The 25,220-nt window shown below is 40.0% G+C and overlaps 1 protein-coding gene across 1 annotated transcript; it reads right to left on the bottom strand.

The window, feature by feature from the left end:
• Nucleotides 1–9,985: 9,985 nt before the first annotated feature.
• LOC120439471 lies at nucleotides 9,986–11,983 on the bottom strand. Its single transcript, XM_039610488.1, has 2 exons — nucleotides 11,866–11,983; nucleotides 9,986–11,085 (listed from the first exon to the last, which is right to left on the bottom strand). Exon 2 carries the CDS (start codon nucleotides 11,074–11,076, stop codon nucleotides 10,207–10,209), a length of 870 nt encoding a protein of 289 aa, XP_039466422.1. The 5' UTR covers nucleotides 11,077–11,085; nucleotides 11,866–11,983; the 3' UTR covers nucleotides 9,986–10,206.
• Nucleotides 11,984–25,220: the final 13,237 nt, after the last annotated feature.

The following is a 25,220-nucleotide window of genomic DNA, read 5'->3' as shown; positions in this document are numbered from 1 at the left end:
AACTTTCAGGAAAATACCTTTATTTCGAAAAAGCTGTTGATGAAGTGCTTTTGAAAGTAGATGAAACAAAACACAAGAGAGGAAGCATGAAACATTTCAGTGTTTTTAAAACAGGGTGAAGCTCAAATATTCACATATTCACTGAACAGGACAACAACTGTAAACATCTGGCCAGAGTCAAAGTGTCCTGTTACACATGATCTGCTCCATATTTGTTTTTGCTTGAAACATTGAAAATGCAAACATTAACATTTTAACTTTAGATTAATATGTATGCATGTTTATACACAGACACAAAGATAGTTTAGCCTCGTAGATTTCAACTCGGTTTTATAATTATCGACCATTTAAGGAGTTAAAAACCACATTTGTGTCGATCTGTTTCTTTACCCAGGTCAGGCATACATTATATTGTAAATTATCTACTATTTATTTAAGACATTTTTAATAAACTCACAAAATCTTTCACAAAGAGGAATCAAAAATACACCAAAACATTGAAATTAAAATATTAAATATGAACACAAAGAAAAAAAGGGTTCCCATCTGATGAGCCAGGTCTTTTTTATGCTTTGGCTGTTTTTTTGGGTGTTTTTATAACCTATAAAAACACCCGAAAACACACACATACACACTAGGTTAATATTGTGTGTGTGTGTGTGTGTGTGTGTGTGTGCGTGCGTGTATGATTATATTGTATGATATTTTAATTGCCATGTTTTCAGGATCTCTGTTACAATGTTACTGTTTTAGTTTTGCTGCATGAAAGACACTGAGTGTGTTTTGGCGGAGGTTAGTTACCAGAGCTGCAGAGTGAGTTATTCAGGAGAACTCTCAACAGCATTAACTGCCTTGTTACTGTAACACCTTAATAAACAATAATGAAGCAATGTCTTGTGCTTAAGACGCTACGTGAATGTTACAGTATATATGTTCAGTGCAGATAGATATATACTGTATATGGTTACATAGTTACACATATACAAAAATCCAGCACAGGTGTATTGGTGAAGAAAATGAGCCCAGTTCTTTGTGTGTGTGCACATGCTTGTCAGATAAGATGATTCTGATAAAAGAGATGTTTTTTTTTCGTTTGTTTTTTTACATTTGAACCTGTAACATCATTCATGCTGAACAATGTTACAGGCAGCATAATGTTCTCCACGTCTTCTCCAAATCCTTTCACATCTGTCTCATGCTCTTAGGTGAACCTGCTCTCATCTGTGAGTAGCACAGGGCCCCACTGGTGGACCTGGCAGTTCTGGTATTCTGTGGCAAATGTCAGTCAGGCTGCACAGTGCTGAGCAGTGAGCACAGGGCCCACTAGACGATGTTGGGTCCTCAGGCCACCCTCCTGGAGTCTGTTTCTGGTTGTTTGCTCAGGGACATTCCCATCAGATACTTCACGAGTTCATTGTGTAGCTCTGGGGGTGATCACCCTGTCCTCTGGCTCCCTCTAGTGGTAAAACCAGTATTACACAAATAAAACATGTCAGAGATTTATAGCAGACGGACCTCTGGATCAAATCTGAAAATCCTATGTCGTTGTCGAGTTATTGTGTTCATACTGCTCGCCTGCTGGAGAGATGACAGCATCCAATCAGCCTCAAGTCTCACTTCAGTCTCTCGTTGGTCATAATTTATTCCAGATTGAAGGACGAGTTACAGGAAGTCAGAGTTGTGATTTTTAAAACGTTGCTGACATTTCACCTGAGTGCAGTCAGTAAACAATAATGACAGAGACCAATTACTGATTATGATGCACATGATGTCCAACATGATATAAGTACTGACATACTGTCACAGCTGGGCTCACACACTGAAGAGCAACAAGAGACAGGAAGAGACTCGAACTCAGAAAATAACCATTTATTAACGTCTTGATGCATTCTCAATCATCCAGGAAAGTAAATCTCAAAGTTGAATCTGTTCATCTGGACGTGGCGTTTTGTGGGAGAAAGCGTTTGTTCACTCATCCAAGTGACTTCTTCAGTCTGAAGAAGTCACTTGATGAGTGAGTGACGCAACGCTTTCTCCCACAAAACGCCACGCCCAGATGAACAGATTCAACTTTTGGAGAACCATTTATTAACAACAGAAATGTGTGTTTATGAATAAATCAGCCGTCTGATTCAGCTGAAAGACAAACTTCAGACTGAAGTTATCTGTTGGTGAGTTGGTCCTCATCAACATCAGCAGCTGAAGTTCATTCAGCGGACAGATGTGGCAGAACAGCTGGACTTCTGTCAGTAATCAGCAGCTGATATGAAACATGTGAAAAATAAAATTATAATTCAGAAATAACACGGACATCTCTTCAGTTTATTATGAACATATTGCAATCTACAGCACAAAATATAAATAATCAAAGTGCTGATGTGTGAAACAGATCTTGGTTTAGGAGAACGCTGCTACCTACTGGCTGATCTGCAGTAATGCTGGTAGATGAGACCTTTTTATGTGCTGTCAGATTCTGTTGCACCACCCACAGGAAGTGTTTCATCCATCAGTGGTATCATCAGTGGTCTCCTTCAGACTCAGAGAAACTTTTCATTTGTTCTTGATCACATGATGTAAAGACTTCCTGACACATGATCTATAAATTGGATTACTTAATGAAAACATAGTTTAGAAAATAATATATATTTAAACATTGTAGTACAAAACAAATACATTCACCAATAAAACATCATTTTTCAAAACACTTTTGAAACGCAATTGAAACTCGAGTGTTTTGTTATTGACTGTGTGCCCATGTGCAATGTTCATGCTCTGACCCTGGATCAGAGCCTATCATTCAGTAGTTAGCAACCTGTGTTGAGTTTGAGGAGTTTGATGAGCAGCTCACAGCTGGAGCTCTGTGTGTTCAGTCTGAAGGTTTCAGGTAAACCAGCCTGTAGCTCCAGGTTGGCTGCACAGTTTGTGACAAACATCAGAGCTCCTTCTGTTCACATCAGGCTGCTCTCGTCCTTCCTTCTACTCCCACATTTATACTGTGAGCAGCTCTGACTGACAACATGCTGTCAAACTGAAAACTTCTCACATCTGCTTCTTCCTCCTCAACAATTCATCTTTACAGTCTGATCTGCAGCTTCAAGGACGTCTCTGCTCCTGACTCTGTGCTGGTTTCATTCACATTTAGACCTTCTTCATCAAACCATCAACACTTCTGTGTGAGGAGTCACTCTGTTTAAACACAGAAAGACAATTTAAAGATTCACTAAGTTATTCTGAAAATTACAAGTTTAACAAAGTTCAAAACTGTGGCTGAAAAAAAATCTGTTAAAAGTGCTCTAAAAGTTTTATATTTACAGCTTTTATAAAACTTAATGGAGAAAATAAGCTTTCTGTCTCTGATAAACCAACTCATTCTTTGTGCTTCTTCATAAACAAACATCCACCTACTCCAACCAGGATGAACAAGATGAACACCACAGCAGCGATCACTCCTCCTCCAACTTACAGTTAAAAAAAGAAAGAAAATGTTACAGCAACAAGAATAAAAATGTGTTGAAAAGTATCTTCATGATATTTCACAGACAGAAGCAGGAATGAGATTAAATGTTTCTCTGATGTGTGTTTGGTCCTGACTGAAAATTTGAAAATTCCGACCTGTTCATACTTCTACATGTTTCTCACAATATAAATCCACACTCAGCTCTGAAGTCACGAAGAAGAAATGCATAAAATCAATCAATTTATTATTCAGTTAAATTATCATTAATTACAATGTGCTTGGAATAAATTTAATTTATATCAGTCAAATACATTTCATTTTACATATATATATATATATATTTAGTTAAAGTCACAATTTTAGGTTTATTTCTTTATTTGGTTTTGTTGTGTTTTTTCTTTTTTTCGTTTGTTTTTTGAGTGACTGAAAGAGAACAAAAAGTGAAACCAAGAACCGAACTTAGGGTCACTATTAGTCAAACTAAAACTTAAAAATAGAAATACAAAGAAACAAACAGGGCCATGCTGTTATTAGACAAATGAAAGCAAACATAAAAATCATGACAATTTGAACTTCAGCTAAATTATAATCATTTTCATAACATATTATTCAATCAACTGTTTTTTTTTGTTTGCTTTTGTGTTGATATGCAAGTACACCATAAAACAATCTGTAATACTTTTAATTGACGGGTATTAAGATAACAAAATCAGAGCTTATCTTTTAATTATGATATGATAAGACAGGGTAAAAAAGTCTGCCTGCCTTCTGTGCTCGCTGCTAAATGATGAATAAATACTGCCCTGTATTGTCTTTACAGGTGATGCTACGTGGTACCTATACTCACAGTTTAATGTGATAAAAATTAAATTAAATTAAATTAAACTAAATTGAATTAAGGAAAGAAAAAAACGATTTGAAATGTGTTTGTTTTTTGTGGGGTTTTTTTGTGCAGATGAAACCGCAGATATCTGACACAAATATGCTAGAGGAAAAACTGCTTTCGGTGGAAGCACAAAATATAATGCAAATCCTTTACAGTTAAATGTCACCTTGTATCCTCTACTGTTATCTGTACTGTGCCTTTTGCATGTTACATGTTTATTTGTGAGTCTCTGTGATGTGTTTGTGATTCTGTGTGTGTGTGTGCCTGTGTGTGAGATATCTGAATGACTGTTCAGACTGTCATGTTTGTGCTTGCAGGGTGCCAGAGAGGAGAGTCTGCATTTACTGTGACAATTCTACAAGTCAAGTACATAATAACACAGATTCACTCATTCATATGCTAACCTACAAAAATAAGAGCCTTGCTTTTTATGCCTCACCTGCCCACACATTGCATTGTACATAAGCATGAAAAAAGTGTAAAGAACTTGCACAGCGATTGTCGTTACATTGTTGTTACATTGTCATTACATTGTCATTAACGTTAAACATTAAAGTGTTTAATGTTGCAACAAGAGATTTTTGCCACTCGCACAATGTAAAGTTTGTTGTTCTGCCAAAAAGACAGGAATAATTTACAAGGACAAAAATAGGAAGTAAAAAAAAAACGTCTGGTCTTCTTGAATAGTCTCTTAACAGAAGTTCAATCAGCACCTGCCGGTACATTCTGGCTTGTCTGACAATGAAACTTTACAAATGAAAGTAAAACCTTCTGGAGATAAGACTTAGTAGATGCATGAGACACTGACAACAACTGGAGCCATTTCTCTGAAGGTAGTGTATAATAGACAAAACTGAAAGTGTTTTCCACACCATAAAAGATAACCTTTATTAGTCCCACGTGTGGGAAATTTATTTTGTCACAGCAGGAAGTGGACAGTGCAAAAGTTATATAGCAAAAATTAGAATACAATAAGAATAAAATACTGTACACAACTGTACAGAATAGAATAGAATAAAATAAAATACTATATACAGTAGAATAAAATAGAATAAAATATACAATAGGAATAAAATAAAATAAAATATGTGCATAGTTATTCTATGTCATAGTTGCATACTTAACCTCCTCTGACCTGGCATCCACATATCTTGGGTTGTCTAAGCCAAAATACTTATTTTTTCTCTACAAGGGCCTGGTACGAATCCAAAGACCAGGTCAGCGATTCCAGAGTATCCCAGTGTTCACTGGATGGCAAGCCAACCCAAGATTCTAGGAGACAATATACATACACACTCATTCGCACGTTGATGGACTGCAATCTCTACTGTACAAGTAGTGCGGTAGGACAGACAATCACACACACACTTCTCATTGGATGGACTCTATTGCAATAAACCTCTTGTCATGGGCCCCACCGGTACCGGACTAATTCTTTCCTTGTGCACTTGTGAACATGCAAACATCTGCTGGTGACAATGTGTTGATTTATTGGTCTTTTATGAAGCAATTGCTATTTCTAATGTGTTTTTATCACTTTCTGATGCTTTATTAATTAAACAACACATGTATTAATTGTTGTGTTATCTTAGTGCAGTTTTTATATGTATTTATTTATAGTCCAGTAAAAATATTGAATTATTACTGTTTAAATGACTAATATGTGACATTAATTAGTAGTGATTTTGTGCTGAGGGTTAAAATGCCTTTTTGTCTTTTGGCAAACTATGAAATGGCAATAAACCATTAATATATGTCTATGCTGTGCTCATATTTATTTTACCGTACTCAAATGCAATTCATGATACATTTTATTTTGAAAGATTTAAAATGTTTTTTTTAAAGAACCATTTGAAGGACCTTTTTAAATATGGTTCTTCAAAGAACCGTTGTTTGAAAGGTTCTTTGTGGCACTACAAAAGGTTCTTTTCAGTCTAAAGAACCACTTTTGGTTCCAGTTGGCACCTTTATTTTTCTAAGTGCAGCTGTGACTTGCTCATCAAACTCAAACTCAACGCGTTTTATTGCATAGTGAATAACAGCCAATACCAAAACACTCAAGTTTTAATTATTGTTATGGAAAATTTTTTATTGGAAAAAATGTTAGTTTTGTACTACAGTGTTTAAATATATATTATATTCTAATGCAAGCAGACTTTTAGGTTGGTCTAGTGAACTTATGTAGAGGTCAGAGTTCAAATGTAACGTGATATTTTAAATCTTTGTACTTTATAAATGCTGACATAACACAGCATACTTTTAATTTTCCACCAGCAAGTGATACTGTTGACCCTGAAGACCTCGGTGAATGTAAACCAGATGCACCTTTATTGGATTGTTCTAACATGATCCTGCTCTACACCCAACAGAGTTTTATCAGAATACATTCTAAACCTTTAGAGCTGTTGTGTTTACAGACAGAATGAAATGCAAATGCTAAGAAAAACACAAGCTCCTTGTTGAAGGTAAGAAGAAACTGCTGAAACCATTTTGAGCTCCTCTTTGGTTTACACTCTGTACTGATCTGATGCAATATGTAATAAAGTCAAACCGTCCCTGTGTCCATCATGCTCAGTTTCTATCTGAGGAGTAGATGATGGAATGCTGGAAACTTGCAGTGACTCGTTAATTCTTGTCTCGGTTTGTTTCGGCTCCAACGATTCATTTCACTTTGACAGTGACTGTTTGGATCACTGTGTCAGAGTCTGAAGTCTTTATCTTTGGTAAGTCTTTGTGTTTATTTGTTTGTGTGGTTGTTTTGTTTTTGAGTCACAGAACAAACAAACAAGAACTTTATAACAAAACACTAAAATCTGTGGTGAAAAACTGGCATTTTTTTTCCTACATATTATTAAATAAACTCTGAATAAAGTCAGACTGTTGTTTCTCTGTCAAACTGTGAGCACATAAAGATGACAAATGTGTCTTAGTCGTTAAAAGATCCCACAAAGCTCCAAATGTAGCAGCAAAGTGTGAGAAAAGCTGTATTTATGTTTATAAATAATTTGGACTGTCTCATCGAGGTGACTTAAAAGAAACTCTGAGGTTTCAGTGTTAGTTATGTGCTTTAGTTATACTACCGTAGAGGAGGTTCATCCATCTATTCATTCATTTCCACTTATCCTTTTTCAGGGCCTGGAGCATATCCCAGCTGTCTTAGGGCGAGAGGCAGGGTAAACGCTGTACAGGTTGTTAGTCTGTCGCAGAGCTAACACAGAGACAAGCATTTACACCCACATTTACACCTATGGGCAATTTAGAGTTTCCAGTTAACCTATCCCCACTAATTGCATGTCTTTGGACTGTGGGAGGAAGCTGGAGTACCCAGAGAGAACCCACGCGAACATGGGGAGAAGACGCAAACTCCACACAGAGGGACCCCGGCCTGAAATGAACGCAGGACCTTCTTGCATCTTAGCGTATGAAAACATAACCCAGCAGTACAAGCTAGCTATGTGTTTTGTAAGCAGCTGTGCTCTTCATAAATAAAGCTTGAAGAAATTCAGACTGTTAGAACCAGCACTGAGGCCTGTTACATTTATACAGTGTTAGAGCAATGGCTGCAACCTACAGCCTTTAAACTAGCGATTAAAAAGCTGACAGTAAACTCGTCAGTCGAAATGTTACCACATTGCTTAGTAAAAATATTTTAGAATTACTTTTTATTTTACTTTTAGTTATTGATTTTGAACATGGATTTTATAATGCATATTTTATTGTAATTAATTATTGAGGCATAAAAGTCTTTATTTTGACTCTTCTGCTGCTCTGTAGTTGCCCAGAGAGGCATGCTGACAGAGTGACTTCTTCATGGCGTAGAAACACTGAGATGTGCCCCTCTTTTACTTATATAAATATATATGAGAGATTAAATGTGCAGATAAAGCTGTTTACACTGACACAAGGCAGAGTTTGACTCAGGATCAGAGTGGGCTGCATGCATCCCACCATGTAAACTAATGTGACGTCTCGGCTCCTGTGTCACAAACATCAGTATACTCGGTAACTTTTACCTCTCCTGCTTCCTTTTCCATCATCCTCTCCTTTCTTCCTCCTTCTGTTTTTGCCTCCTTTCCTCCACTCTCTACCTGACGATGCTCTGACTGTATTTCAGAGTTATAAGGCTTCCTTTCCCTCCACAGTGTGTTGGGCTTAAGAGTTGGGAGTTCGCCTTGTAATCGGAAGGTTGCCAGTTCGAGCCCCGGCTTGGACAGTCTCGCTCGTTGTGTCCTTGGGCAAGACACTTCACCTGTTGCCTACTGGTGGTGGTCAGAGGGCCCGGTGTCCGGCAGGCTCGCCTCTGTCAGTGCGCCCCAGGGTGGCTGTGGCTACAATGTAGCTTGCCATCACCAGCGTGTGAATGGGTGAATGACTGGTTGTGTAAAGCGCTATACAAATACAGGCCATTTGGACTATAAATCCCTTTCATCTTCCAGCTGTAGTAAATCTGTTCAGTCTCATTGTACTTTCTACTCCTCTTCCTCACTAACGTTGCCTGACTGATCACGTTTAACCAGGATCCCTGCCTTCTGCTCACCTTTTTCTCACCTCTCCTTATCCATCCTTCCTATTAGGATGCTCTCTGAAACTCTTATTCCTCTTAAACTCTTTGGAGCTTGATTTTTTTCAGGGTTTGAAGGCTGAGTCACACTCTTTGTCCATCATGGGTCAAGCTTCTTTTTTGTCTCTCCTACTTTCTTTTTCATCGCTGTTCATTCTGGTCAGTTTTAATTTCCTTTACATGACACCAACACAACAACACAGACTACATTAATATGTTAGCAACAACCTCCTAGGAAGTGTTCCAGTTTAACTTATTATCATTTAAAGACCAGTTTTAATCATCTTCCTTTAATCAGGCTGTTTGGAATATTTATCATTTTTTACTCTGAAAACATATTCAAAGTAAAACAGTTTACCCATGTGTGACCCTGTTGTTACCAGAGGCTGAATGTTTCTTGCACATTAGAACAAATGAGCATCTTAAATGTTGAATTTGGATCAAACTGGAAGACAATTTATCAGCTGCTGTACTGAAAGAGAGTTCTGAGAAACCTGAAGCTATGTTTAGCTTTATTATGTAGAGGAGGGGTGCAAACCCACTCATGTCAGATTATTGAACAAAGAAGAAACTCTGACCATCAGGTCGGTGAGGGTCCATCAAATATCTGTGCCCAGTCACACCCACCACTGTTCAAAGGAAAGTGCAGTCATCTTTCTAAGCATGTGAAATGATTTTATTATGTGAGGTGTTTGTTACACAGAGAAATTCTTCACTGTGAAGCAGTCTCACAAATATTGGCACTAAAGAGGTTGAAAGAGCTCAGCGTCGCCAAGCTGAATGGTTTCTGTAGCACAACGTGTGCAAATGTCATCAGGAACCAAAATAATAACAGTAATAAAATCTGATGACATCTTTAAATTCATCTTGATCTCCGTACAACAGGATTTAGTGAGATTTCTGCTTTACAACAATCCCATCAATACTACTACCACAAATAATTCTGATGTTATTAAAATGACCAGACAGTGAACCCAGGTTTCTGCTAAATGACGTCATGTATTGATCCTGTTGAGCTGGTCTCTTCACTTTATTCTCTTAACACGTGTCAGATGAAGCTTTGACACACAACACAAAGATATTTCAGATGCTCAAGAGACTTTATTGAAACAGAGAGAATGATTAGAACAAAGTCATACAGAGTCAAACAGATTGATTGATTGTGAGATCAATGATCGTTGGTGGAGTCTAAGCTCTTAGTGATTGAAGATCATTTCAGAAAGGAAAGAAAAACCATCACCAAACCCATTAAACAGGAACAACTTTGATTCCTTGCTTTCAGCTCTGTTACCACGACTACTCTCAGTGGAGGAAACACAGGTAACTGCTATCACAGGCACAGCTTCCTCTGATGAAGGGCTTTTCAATGACGTCCATTCCGACATTCTGATACAGCTCCTTAGCGCTTTTGCTGATCACAGTGATGATCTTGATGGGGCTTTTGGAGCAGTCATCTTTCTTGTACCACAGGAACACCTCGTTAGGTTGGCTTCCCTCTTGTAGATCCTGGGCCACTGGTTTATAGTCTTGATTTTGATAGTTGTCATACTCATCCTTGTTGACGGAGAGTTCCAGAACTTTGATGGCCAGCTTAGGGTCAGTGGTCTGACGGTACCAGATGAAGACTTTTCCCCCTGTGTTGTTTTCATCCATTCGGATGTAACCTTTGTTGAATAAGTCACCATCTACATTAGAGGCAGGCCTGGCATCAATGTCACAGATGTACGTTGGCTTCACTCTCTCCACCCACAGGTAGACTGGCTTTCCTCCAGCACCATGGTTCAGGTCAAAGGCCAGTTTCTCCCAGCCATTTTTAAACTTCTGAGCTTCATCTGACCATTCCGTAGTGACATCAAGCTTCTGGATGGGAACATCATAGTCTGTGGTGTCTTTTTTGTACCACAGGTAGCTCTCATCTCCACGCGATCCAGAGTTGAGGTTTTTGTCAATCTTGTGGAAGCCAGCAGAGATCAGGCCCTTTGCCATCTCTTTATTGAATGAAAATTGAATCCTGGTGATGGCTGCACAGTCGCCCGTTTTGTACCAAAGGTAGATGGCATTTCCTTGGACTCCTTCATTCAGATTAACATCAATTTTCTTGAAGTGCTCTGCACGAAGCCCATTCTCATCACTTTTATTTACAGACACAGCAAGGTCAATGATGTTGGACATTTTGAGTTCCTGCATCAAAAAAAGAATTCATGAGTGAACACACAGAGAACAAAGTGCTTTTAAAAAGAAAACAGGACAGAAAGATGCATGCAAGAGCATGTTGCACAGTTGGTGACTAACTAATGCCAAGAATTGCTGACCATTTACCAAACTGTGCTTAAGGTACTATTAGTAATAGTGACAGTAGTAACACATTATAGCTTCTTGTTCCAAATCTCTTTTAAAAGGAAACATGAAGAAAAGCAAATCCACAGCACCAGTCCTAATTTTGAAACAATGAGTCCAATAAAGATTTAAGCCATCATTCAGACTGTTACAGTATTTCTCAGCCAACATTTAAAAAGACTAATCTGGACATCACAGTTGATGCAGACCTGGAATCTGTTTATATTTGCCTACCGAGGCTAGGATGACATTTTTTATGAAGAACACAACAAAATGCACGTGCTGTGTGAGCGGTGTACTGACGAGTTGTTGGAACAATGTGATTAGATTATGTCAAGTGGTGACACATGATTTAACTAGTGGCACCCTCTCCCAGACACGGGAGTTAACAAGTCAGATCAACCTAAAAGACTGAGCTTACATATAAAGCACTATAAACAAAACTTAATTTGCATGCTTTCACTATAATAAAAGTAGCAAGTAAAGAGATTTCAAGTTCATGTTGATAGAAACTGAAAACCTATACCACCGTCAGTAAAGTAGAAAGCAAAGTAAGAATCATTTAATAGATTGCATTAGCTCAACTAAATCACAAAAACCTTTTAAACAGTGTTGCAGACTTACGTGTGCGCAGAAAGTGTTTCGCTGGATAAATTCTTTTAGGTGGCTGGAATATGCTGATCTCAGACAGAAACACCTGCCTTTTATACACGACAGGCTGATTGTGAAATCACCAGCTGTGACGTGCAGTTTCTTAGGAAATACACGTTAGAACGGTGACTGTGTTACAGACCACCCACCTGCTTTTATCTCCATGTTGCAATATGTTCCATATGTTCGATATATATATATATAGATAGATAGATAGATATATCTATCTATCTATATAGATATATAGATAGATAGATATATATATATGGAGTCCAGCTCCATCCTTACAACATTACTGGCCTTGTGATCAGTTTATTAAATCTGTTGACATCTGTGACCCTGTGCAGTGGCTGTAGTCTTTGGTTTAGAGGATGGGCACACTGAAAACATAATCCTCACAGCTCTTGCTGGCCAGTCTATATTGAGTAGGTAGATGACGGCACCCTCAGCTCAGAGGCGGGGATGGTAAGCAAATCATGAAGAGTTTATGAAAGACTCCACAAAGGCTCCAAACCACATAGCAAAACTGGTATGGTCCAGATCTGGCCCACATAATGTGCTTTCATACAGCCCACTTACCGCAAAGAATGAAGGCCCATTGGTGGCCCAGATCTGGTTTGCTAGAGGTGGCCTACACATGGGCCAGTACAAGGCCAGCTGCAGACACACTGGTGTTCCTTTGCTGGCTCATGTGTGGATTACCTCTGGCAAACTTGGTCTGGGCCAACAAAGGGCCGTCATTCTTTGCGGTATGGGGCCATGTGTAAGTTCTGTGCAGCCACGGGCCAGTTGCAGACACACTGCTGGCCCTGTGCTGCCCCAGAACAGTTTCAGCTCTGGTCCCAGATGTCAGCCTAATGTGTACCTTAATTAAGCCATGTAATAAAAACACGTCCATAAATGCGCAAAAGTAACATGACGAAACTCTGTTCAGACAGTAAATGGACTGATTCTTATATAGCATTTTTCAACTCTCTCAGACTACTCAAAGTGCTCTATACAACATGCCACATTCAACCAATCACACACATTCTCTAAACTGAGTGCTTCCTAAATACATTCATACACATTAAAACTCAGGACATACAAGCTAGGGATAAAACCACTAACCTTCCGATCAATAGGTGACCTGCGCTACCGCCTGAGCAACAGCCACCCACTGGCAAAGGTGAGTAAACCCTCACTAGGTTTTGGATAAAGTGTACACTCACAAACCTGTCAAACCTACATGTGAAATGTTGGCTACCAGAGCAGTTTAGTATTGCAACATGGCATTTGGGTCTTCTAACTAAAATAGGAAAATGGGAACATAAATAGTGCCTCATTGCCAGACCTGGCCAACATCTGGTTGACATACACTCTGCCATGACACCAGTCAGCCAGCTTGATGCCCAGTCAGTGCCACAGTTTTTTCCTCGCGTGTTCGGGTTTTTGATGCTGTCAAAAACTAGCTTGAAAATCAACGTCCAACCGGTCTGACAGGAACCCCTGAAACTGTTCAATAATTCTGAGGACAGAAATTGTGAAAGCAGGAGTGTGGGTGGAGTCACTGAGTGAGCTGACAGTTTAAAGCAGCAAGTAAAGAAGGTAAGGTTGTTTCTAGACATCTTGTTGAGTCAGAAGACAAAAAGATCAAAAGATAAAGAATCAAACAGAATAAAAACAGACTTTCACGAATTCAACAAGTTAAAGTGACGTGTTAACCCTTTAAGACCTACCACAGAACCAAGTCCGCCAGAGCTTACTTTATATTTTTACATGCTGTAGTGCCATTTTTGGGAGCATTAAAATTGCTATACATCAATACAACTGTTATAGCCCAAATTTTAACAATATGTTTGCATTATGTCCATAGTAACTACATAAATTGCAAAAAAAGTGCAATAAACTGAAGAAAAAATGAAAATGGGTTTTGTTTTTTACATATATTACTACTATCGGTTTGGATATGTGGTGAGAGGGAAACATGAAGATGAAACCAGGAGATGTCCTTACTGAATCATCAGAGCTGGACAGGTGATGGAGAAACAGGTTTACCTTTTAGGTGACATGAATGACTTAAATGGAAGTTATGAACTGTTTCTGGGAGACAAATAACACCAGGATCCTTTTTTTTGTAGCTGACAGCTGGTAACTGGGCATTAACAGGGAAAGGGGGCACAAAGAAATACTTTTCTTTCTTATTCTCATTTAAAATGTCTAGCTTTTAATAAATAATTATCTGAATCTTACAACCAAAGTTTTTATCTGATGTAAAATGTATAGAAATCATACATATACCAACAAGACAGTGTGCATCACTGTCACAACAGCGTTTGTTTTTTATTCAAAGACTTTATCGCCTTTCTATAATACCTGCTACAGACATAGCTCTGAAGAATGTAGCCTAGTCAAAATGCCCAGGCCGATTTTTTGTCCCAGTCCAGCCCTGGGCATGACACGCAGTGAATAGAGATTGACAGACCACGTGACTTTCGCGTATTGCATTGTGGGTACAAGTGGCAACAAAATCAAAACACTGCATCAAGTGTTAGCATTTCCAGCACTGCTAATGATTAATTCTGCGGTTTTAATCCCTACTTGCATTTTATTTGCCCCCAAAACAGTTATGTACAAAACAATGGAGAACACGGCAGGTCTATACAAAGACAGACTTGACAAAAAGGCAAAAAATTCTGAGGAAAATTTTAAAGGAGGAAAAGGGTTAGACCCATACGAGCATACAGAGTGGAGTAAGGACGTTAGCGTGCTGCCTGGCTGTCATCACACACATATTTATTATTATATGGTCCTAAGTGTGAGTGCATACACTCAAAATGTTTAGTAACTTCAGATCCCTGCAACAAGCCCAGGTCCAGGTTACTTTGGTGATTCGGACTATTCCATTTCACACCATTATTGTTTCATTTTATTATAGAATCTTACAAGAAAGAGGCAAAATTGTATTACATTATGTTTTATTAGCTGCTTTGGTGAAAAATAAATCAACAATGAAAAAAAAAAACATATCAAAACAACATACTGGAAAACAGTTATTCATCACTTGATTGCTTCAATACAACACTTGGGCACATATAATAATAATAGATTGCATTTATATAGCCCTTTTCGGCACCCTCAAAGCGCTTTACCACTATTCATTCGCTCTCACATTCACACACTGGTGGAGGCAAGCTACAGCTGTAGCCACAGCTGGCCTGGGGCAGACTGACAGAAGCTGACTGACATATCGCGCCATCGGCCCCTCTGGCCATTACCAGTAGGTGAAGTGTCTTGCCCAAAGACACAACGACCGAGGCAACCTTCCGATTACAAGACAAACCGCCAACTCTTGAGCCACGATCGCCCCACATATATGCATATATGTTTACTCTGCCTTACAAAAACCTGGTTGCAGCAGGATGATTATTTTAGTTTAAATGAATCAACAGCCCCAAGTCATTCTAACTACCAGAAACCCTGAAGCACAGTCCGAGGGGGCGGTGTGACAGCAATTTTTCACACCAGCCTATTAATCAACCAAAGACCAAGACAGACTTTTAATTCATTTGAACGCCTGATGCTTAGCCTTGTCCACCCCAGCTGTAAAGCTCAGAAACTAGTCTTACTTCTTATCATCTATCGTCCACCTGGGCCTTACACAGAGTTTCTCTCTGATTTGTCAGACTTACCATGATGCATCCCGAGACAACTCCACAAAAAAAACATTAAACCAATGATTCCAGCTCTTGGTCAGTGCTTCACTTACAGCAAATACATTGTTGTTGCTATTTTCTTTTTACTTAAGCAAACTAATGCACATTAATCAATAAATGGAATGTATGAAACAGGTGTGCAGACATCATAAGAGACCGGTGGTGTAATCTGGAATTAGCAAGAGCTACTGTCCATAGTTTATGAAATAGCTTTTATTAAATCAAATACATACCTGAAGTGGGAATGAAACATAACTTTGAGACAATTTTTTGAATGTTCATCTCATGCTTAAGGTTGATAAGTGACAGCAGGTTCCACATAATGCCATGCCTCGCACACACCCTCCAGCTCACACTGAAAGATGCCATGAAAAACCCAACTGCTGATTCAGTCATAACTAATGGAAGAAAACTGGTGCATGTTGTAGGAAAATCATCAGTGCTAATGAAGAAATGAACAAAAGGTGTGGCAAAACTGATCTGTGATTCTCACTGAAACAGTACTTTTCCGATGTTGAGGTGAGTGCTAGAAGGTGACAGATGTCTGATGGAAACAAAATGTGACATCACACACCTGCAGTCAGCTGATCTATGAACTCAAAGAAGCAGATGTGATACATTTACGCTTCATCAAAATCTCACAAATCTGCACTTTTCTCTGGATAAACTAGTCAGTTAGCAGGTGGGGTTAAAACAGTGGCAAGTTTGGCATTTTAAACTGTGATGAGGTCAAATAAACAAGCCAGACAAATTTATCACTTCAAACTACCTACATGACATTGCAACTATTTATAGTTTTATTTTTTGTACATGTTTGTCTATGTCAGAGGTTTCCGTTCATCATTTGTATCATTTTAGTTTAATCAAGTCGGATTCCAGTTAATTTTGAAATCCGCTGTTTGTTTTTTCACTCCAAATACACAGCAACACCCAAACAGAACCACTCCTGCTTAAAAATATCTACACATTCAAATCAATGCCATTAGACCATTGTATCCAGCACATTGTAATGACTCTACTTAATAAATAACATAACCTGTGTTTATATTAGAATTCACCAAGAGAAAGTTCCAAACATAACGTAACTTGTGACCTTTGGCACACAACAGCATTGACAGGGTTGAAAATGGAAGCATGAACTTGGTGTTATTAAAATATGACTGTCAAAGCTGAAACTGCTGCTGTCAGTGAGTTGATGACGGTTTAACTGAACCAGACATTTGAAACAAGTTACAACAAAACAGCCGTATAAACACTCACAGGATAAGCAGTGCAAACAGAAGGCTACATTACAAACATATGAACCCTTAAACATGAGCTCAAAAGTCTGCCCTCGTGTTTTTCTGCTCTCATTCAGTCCCTGTTTCACTGAGTGAGTTTATCTTTTTATACTGACAAAAACTGACATCATGCTCAGAGTTTTGTCGGATCACAAATTTTGAAGCCAATATGATAACCTTATCCCACCAACGCTGTGGAGGTCCAACCTTTGAGATCCAAATACAATCAAATCACTCAAAATGATCCTCTGGAAAAAAGCAGAGTTTATTAAACATCATCATATGAACAGCAGAACAGTAAATTTAAAAGCAGAAATAACACAGAAAGCAAGCAAACAAAAAGCGAAGCGACCCCAGGGTGTAGAGCCTTAAAGCACAAACACACACAAAAGACAGACAGGAAAGAAGCAGCAGAAAGAAGAGGAGCAAGCGCATATCAAACTCATCTTATAAAGGAACAGGGATTACCTCTCCTTATTTTAGGTTTCCTTTCATCCTCTGTTTTTCCCCTCTTCATCGTCCACTTACAATATACATGACCCCACACCATAACTTCTTGCAGACCAATCTCTCATCCATCACTGCATTGGGTCCGTTTGACAGTTTCATGGTCAAAGTGAGTGAAAGTCTACAGAAAGGCAGTTAATCCATCTAACACTTTTCTTGGGCACACATGCTGGACATAAGCTGCTATCCATGCTGAGTAAGGGTTGTTTTTTTCTTATAGGCGTTCAAGGGGCTTATGTTTTTCTCTATAGCTACTTGAGAAGAAGGGTCATATGCACATACTTTTGCAGTGCCAAGTTGAATTAGCCCTTTGTTGGACTAGTGACAGTAGGCCATAAAGCTATCAAAGGTTTCCTACTGATCGCCAATGTTACATTTTTAAGCTGCATTAATCAACATGTGTTCATACAACAACTGGCACAAATTTTTTTGTGGTTGTACCCAGGTTATACTCGGCACAGATGTTCCTGTACACTATGTATGCCTTGCCTGCTAGCATCTTGCACCCTGCTGTGCTGGATTGTCTCTGGAGCATCTTAACACAGCCTGCACCTGGGGTCTTGCCTGGTGTGATAGACCCCAGCCTCAATGGATCTTGTGCTTAGTGCTTGTTCCTGTGCTGCCATGATTAGTGCCTCTGTGCTGTCTTTCAGTCCAGCTTTGTCCAGCCACTGGTAGGATTTCTGGATATTTCAGCCACCTTCTCTATCTGCCGGTGGTACACACCGTGCAGGGGCCTGTCCTTCCATGATGGTTCCTCGTCTGCCTCCACTTTCTTGGGTTTCTGCTGCCTGAGGTATTCACTGAGCACACTGTCAGTTGGGACAATATATATATGTATATATACATATATATATACATATATATGTATGGCCAGTCTATATTGAGCAGGTAGATGACGGCCCCCTCAGCTCAGAGGCGGGGATGGTATGCAAATTATGAAGAGTTTTTGAAAGACTCCACAAAGGCTCCAAACCACACGGCAAAACTGGTATGGTCCAGATCTGGCCCACAAAATGTGCTTCCATACAGCCCACTTACCGCAAAGAATGACGGCCCATTGGTGGCCCACATCTGGTTTGCTAGAGGTGGCCTACACATGGGCCAGTACAAGGCCAGCTGCAGACACACTGGTGTTCCTTTGCTGGCTCATGTGTGGATTACCTCTGGCAAACTTGGTCTGGGCCAACAAAGGGCCGTCATTCTTTGCGGTATGGGGCCATGTGTAAGTTCTGTGCAGCCACAGGGCAGTTGCAGACACACTGCTGGCCCTGTGCTGGCCCAGAACAGTTTCAGCTCTGGTCCCAGATGTCAGCTTAACCCTTTAAGACCTACCATAAGTCCGCCAGAGCTTATATTATATTTTTACATGCTGTAGTGCCATTTTTGGGAGCATTTCAAGTTGATATACATCAATACAACCATCATGGCCCAAATTTTAATAATATGTATGCATTAAGTGCATAGTAATTACATAAATTGCAGAAACGTGCAATAAACTACAAAAAAATTGAAAATCGTTTTTGTTTTTTTAACATATATTTCTAGTTAGAGAAATTCAAGAGGCTTATCCCTCAAAACTGTAAATAGAAAAAAAGTTGCACAAACTAGTTTCCCACCACAGGAAATTCATTTTAAGTGTCTTCATAGTTTTATTTTTGAAATACACCAATTTTCATATACTGCAGGAAAAACGACAATAAATATTATAATGCAAATTTGCAAAAAAAACAGCATATGCATCAAAATAAACTATTTCCAGCAGTGCAATATGAGTCCTAAGCATCCCAGAAACGACACAGAAAGTCATGAAGTCAAACATAACTTTTAAAAACCCAAGTTTAGGCTCATAAGGCCCTGATCGTAAAAAACTAAATTTCCCAAAAATGACGTTACTTCCGGTTTCAGGCAGTCATGGCGGACATGCGATAGTTCGCGCTGATGGATGTAGGAAGTGTTACGAACAGCTGATCGGATCGGCTAAGCTTCTTTCTGGAATATTATTATTTTGTTACTGTAAGTTCTTTTTATGCAGTTTTTGCAAAGCTATATGTGGAAGGAAACTGTGACCTTGGACAAGCTGATGGCATAAGATGTAAGTACAACTCCTCCGGTTTCATATGCAAAAAAAAATTATTGCGCTAGCTCACGTGGTTGCAGTGCTACCGGGATTTGAAAATAGTTACGCAAAATGGAGCATGCCCGCTCCGACTGGCTTTAAAGGGTTAATGTGTACCTTAATTAAGCCATGTAGTAACAACACGTCCATAACAGTGCAAAAGTAACATTACGAAACTCTGTTCAGACAGTGAATGGACTGATTCTTATATAGCATTTTTCAACTCTCTCAGATTAATCAAAGTGCTCTATACAACATGCCACATTCAACCAATCACACACATTCTCTAAACTGAGTGCTTCCTAACTACATTCATACACATTTACACTGAGGACATGCAGACTGGAGAAGCTAGGGATCGAACCACTAACCTTCCGATCAATAGGTGACCTGCGCTACTGTCTGAGTTACAGCCAGCAACTGGCAAAGGTGAGTAAACCCTCACTAGGTTTTGGATAAAGTGTACACTCACAAACCTGTCAAACCTACATGTGAAATGTTGGCTACCAGAGCAGTTTAGTATTGCAACATGGCATTTGGGTCTTCTAACTAAAATAGGAAAATGGGAACATAAATAGTGCCTCATTGCCAGACCTGGCCAACATCTGGTTGACATACACTCTGCCATGACACCAGTCAGCCAGCTTGATGCCGGATCCTGGCCACAGCTGTTTTCTATGAGCCTGGGCCACATAAACCGAACCATAATCGGGCCAGATATGGCATGTCATCGCATAAACAGTAGCGTCATTGCCAGACCTGGGACACATCTGGTTGACATACACTCTGCCATGACACCAGTCAGTCAGAAGTGCCAGCTTGGTGCCAGATCCGGGCCAGGCCTGTTTTCTATAAGCCTGGGTCACATAAACCAAACATCAATTAAGCCAGATGTGGCATGCCATCACATAGACAGTGCCATCTATGCCAGGCCTGGCCCATATCTGGATGACAGACGTCTTATCATGCCAGAAGTCAGCCAGCAGTGCCGGCTTGATACTAGATTTGGCCCAGACCTGCTTGCTATGTGGGAATGTTTAAACAAAGGACACCAGAAAAGTTAGATGTTGCAGTGGTGATGTCTGGTGTGGACCTCAGTAGAGTACTAATGCAATAAAACTACTGGAATGGCACTGCACGTAAAATGCTGCAGGGGATCAGTAATGACTTTAAGGTGTGGATCCGCAGCACAGCCATCTTACTTAGTTGAGTAAGATGGCCTACTGAGTTATCTTATTATAATACATTTCAATTTTTGCATTGACAGACAGGAAGCATTCTGGTGCTGTTGATGGAATCAGTCAAAGCCGTACCGTTATTGCGATTTGGAACTATCTAAATAAAATTTAATTGAATTGACTGCTCTTTCTGCACTGTTCTTAATTAACACCTCACTTTAACTTGTTGAATTCATGAAAGTCTGTTTTTATTCGGTTTGATTCTTTATCTTTTGATCTTTTTGTCTTCTGACTCAACAGGAAGTCTAGAAGCGAACTCACCTTCTTTACTTGCTGCTTTAAACTGTCAGCTCACTCAGTGACTCCACCCACACTCCTGCTTTCACAATTTCTGTCCTCAGAATTATTGAACAGTTTCAGGGGTTCCTTTCGGACCGGTTGGATGTTGTCTTTCACATTCTGGTGAATGTTATCATAACTGAAAATGGATTCAGTGGTAGTCAAAGCAGCTGGGTGGATCGGTTTATTGGGTCACAGTTTTGTGTTTTTGTGTTTCTTTCCCAGTCAGTAATAACCTGCAGCATGAATAAGGGTCACTGACTTCATTCACTCAGTCCCTGCATTAAAAAATGCAGGTTTTTCACCCCAAACTCTTTCTCTGATTGTTCTATAACAAGTTTTGGGTAGTAACGGAATACATGCACCGCCGTTACATATTTAAAATACAAAATATGAGTAACTGAGTTGAGAGCTAATAGGCAGAATGCTACAGACATAGCTCTGAAGGATGTAGCCTCATGGGCAGTGTAGTCCGTGCTGCAGGGAGAATGGACTGCCATACACGCTATGCGTCTGTGAGCGCAAGCAGGGAGAAAAAGGAGAGTGGAAAAGTCCGAGCTGTCATCGAGCAGAAACGGGAGCTGGAAGCATGTAAATATAATAATAACCACTGCAGCCAAGAAGAGTGCCTGACGAGCCCAGTTGTAAGTACGCTATTAAGACTCGACTGTACACTGTGTTTGTGTTTTCCTCCGAAACAATAAGTTTGGTTGGAGCAGCCTTTCAAAGCCTCTGTCTGTCTCTTACAAGCAAAGTTGACCCACACAACAAAGTAAAGCTATTTTTCAGCTACCAGCCCGACATGGAACCCAACGCATTAGCCAGATGTCCCTTTACTATGGTTCGGACCTTCATTAACAGTAATAAATCACACAGCAATAGTACATTCACGTAGTTGTAAAAAGCATGAAAATATATTGAGTAATCCAAAGTATTCAGAATACGTTACTCAAAGAGAGTACACTTAAGGTTCACCACATAGGTCATCTATTCTAGTGAATATGGGGCTGCATTACATCCTGCAACACCTCGACCGCCCGGGAACTTATGCCAGGATCCTGTTTGTGGACTTTAGTTCGGCTTTTAACACCATCGTGCCTGAACTTCTCTCTTCCAAACTCTCCCAGCTCAGCGTGTCTCCAGCTACCTGTCAGTGGATCACCAGCTTCCTGACAGACAGAAAGCAACAAGTGAGGCTGGGGGAGATCACCTCTGAAACTTGGTCCCTCAGTACTGGTGCCCCTCAAGGATGTGTCCTCTCACCACTACTGTTCTCCCTCTACACTAATGACTGCACCTCCAAGAACTCGGCTGTTAAACTCCTAAAGTTTGCAGATGACACCACCGTCATTGGCCTCATTCAGGATGGTGATGAGTCTGCATACCGGCAGGAAGTTGAGCGGCTTGGTACTCTGGTGCAGTCAGCACAATCTGGAGTTGAACACTCTTAAAACTGTAGAGATGTCAGTGGACTTCAGGAGACATCCCCCAACTCTGCCCCCCCTCATCATGTCAGACAGCCCTGTGTCGACTGTGAAGATCTTCAAGTTCCTGGGTACCACCATCTCCCAGGACCTGAAGTGGGAGACCAACATCAACTCCATCCTCAAAAGACCCAGCAGAGGATGTACTTCCTGAGACAACTGGGAAGTACAGTCTTCCACAGGAGCTGCTGACCCAGTTCTACACTGCAGTCATTGAGTCTGTCCTGTGCTCCTCCATCACAGTCTGGTATGGTGCAGCCACTAAACAGGACAGGTGCAGACTGCAGCGGACTGTACGGGCAGCAGAAAGGATCATCGGTGCCCCCCTGCCCTCCATCCAGGATCTGTACCTCTCAAGAACCAGGAAACGGGCAGGGAAAATCATCACAGACCCCTCACACCCTGGACACAGACTTTTTGACCTGCTGCCCTCTGGCAGACGGTACAGAAGCCTGCAGACCAGGACCACCCGACACAGGAACAGTTTCTTTCCCCTCGCCATCTCCCTCCTAAACAGTTGACCTGTCACACTGCTCCCCACTGCCAGACTGCAACTGCACCTTATGTACATTCTGTAGTATTCATTCCACCTCATTTCTTTTCTGTATTTTATGTACATAAGTTTAGTTATTTATAGTTGGTTTACACAGCTTTGTGTATGTATGTGTATGCATGTGTAATGTGTATATATAGACGTGTGTGTGTGTGTGTGTGTGTGTGTGTGTGTGTGTGTTTTACATTGCTGTGCTTGATAGCCACCATCTACCGGAACCAAATTCCTTGTATTTGTCTGCACATATACTTGGCCAATAAACACGATTCTGATTCCGATTCTGATTCTGATTACTGTGAGTTACATTAGAGCTCCTTCATGTTCCCATGTTCCCACACACTCCAAGAGTCCCAGTATGAAGACTGCTCTCTGAGCAGCTGTGAGCCACATAATGGTTCTGTCAGAGTCTCAGTAACATGCAGCACTTTCATTACTGCACAAACCAGCATTGTTTCCCGATGTTTGATCATTCACTGGAGGAAACTTCACAAAGTGCATTATGGATAAACTTAAATGGAAACTTTAGTGGACGTAAATATTGCTGAGGTATGAATTCCTGAGTCAGATCAGAAAAAATATCCTTTTGAAATAAAGTTCAGTGGAAAACAGTTAAATGAAGAGCTGCACTGAAGCTCAGTGTGTGAATGTGTCTCAGAAGGACAGTGTGTGCAAAACTAATATGGTTGTAATTTCTAATAGTGCTTACGTCTGTTTCTAAGGCCCAGAAACCTTCATGTGGATCTGCTGGGCTCCAAAACACTTGAATAAAACAATGAAAATAGAGCCATCCTCTCTACTTGGACGGCCTGCAATGCTGAAAATATGTACGGTATGAAGATGAAATCGAACATGGCTTCATTAATTATATTGTTGAAGTTACTGTCAGAATACAAGGACCTGATGGTGAGGGGGTGACCTGGAATTTTTTCTCGCATTTATTGATCTTATAAAGACTTGAATGTTCTGACTGAGTCGCAGTGCTGTCCTCTTATCGGTTCTCATTCTCATGTGAAATGGTTGAATGTATGATTCTGGAGGATCATCATGAACTCACTCTAAAAAAACAAACAAACCTGCAGCAGATAAAGTTCAGTGGAAAACAGTTAAAACAGTAAATGAAGAGCTGAACTGAAGCTCATTGTGTGTGTGTGTGTCAGAAGGACAAAGCCACAGTTTGTTCCTCGCGTGTTAGGGTTTTTGATGCTGTCACAAACTACCTTGAAAATCAACGTCCAACCGGTCTGACAGGAACCCCTGAAACTGTTCAATAATTCTGAGGACAGAAATTGTGAAAGCAGGAGTGTGGGTGGAGTCACTGAGTGAGCTGACAGTTTAAAGCAGCAAGTAAAGAAGGTAAGGTTGTTTCTAGACATCTTGTTGAGTCAGAAGACAAAAAGATCAAAAGATAAAGAATCAAACAGAATAAAAACAGACTTTCACGAATTCAACAAATTAAAGTGACGTGTTAACCCTTTAAGACCTACCACAGAACCAAGTCTGCCAGAGTTTACTTTATATTTTTACATGCTGTAGTGCCATTTTTGGGAGCATTAAAATTGCTATACATCAATACAACTGTTATAGCCCAAATTTTAACAATATGTTTGCATTATGTCCATAGTAACTACATAAATTGCAAAAAAAGTGCAATAAACTGAAGAAAAAATGAAAATGGCTTTTGTCTGCGAAGGTTCTCAGTCATCCAGGTCATCGTAGTCAAAGGAATTTGCAAAGAAAAGCGTCTGGACTTCTTTGAGTTGCTTGAAGACGTTTCACCCCTCATCCGAGAAGCTTCTTCAGTTCTAAGGGTCTCAATTTCGCCATTTTTCCGCAACAGTTGCCCATAGTGGACCTCATCACAGCCACAGAAACCGCCATACGGATTAATAAATTATCACAGACAGAAGCAGAGCAAATCAGGATGAAAGTCTCAGCCACCCTCTCCAGTGCGAAAGTCCCTCCGTCCAACCTTACATTACAAGAAAAGAAGGCCGTTGCTTCTCTGAGCAAAGACCACAACATCACTATATTACCAGCAGATAAGGGAAGGTGCACCGTGGTCCTAAACACAACAGATTACCACACAAAGATCACTACTCTCCTCAGTGACAACAACACCTACGAAGCTTTAAAGTGAGACCCCACAAGCAGCTACAAGAAGAAAGTTATAGCT

This window comes from Oreochromis aureus, linkage group 3 (genome assembly GCF_013358895.1).
Source record: "Oreochromis aureus strain Israel breed Guangdong linkage group 3, ZZ_aureus, whole genome shotgun sequence".
Lineage (NCBI taxonomy): Eukaryota > Metazoa > Chordata > Actinopteri > Cichliformes > Cichlidae > Oreochromis > Oreochromis aureus.
This window is presented reverse-complemented; position numbering and strand designations above follow the sequence as displayed.

Excerpts from the sequence above, each read along its gene's own strand:
- LOC120439471 (XM_039610488.1), bottom strand. The coding sequence starts at position 11,076 with ATGTCCAACATCATTGACCTTGCTGTGTCTGTAAATAAAAGTGATGAG.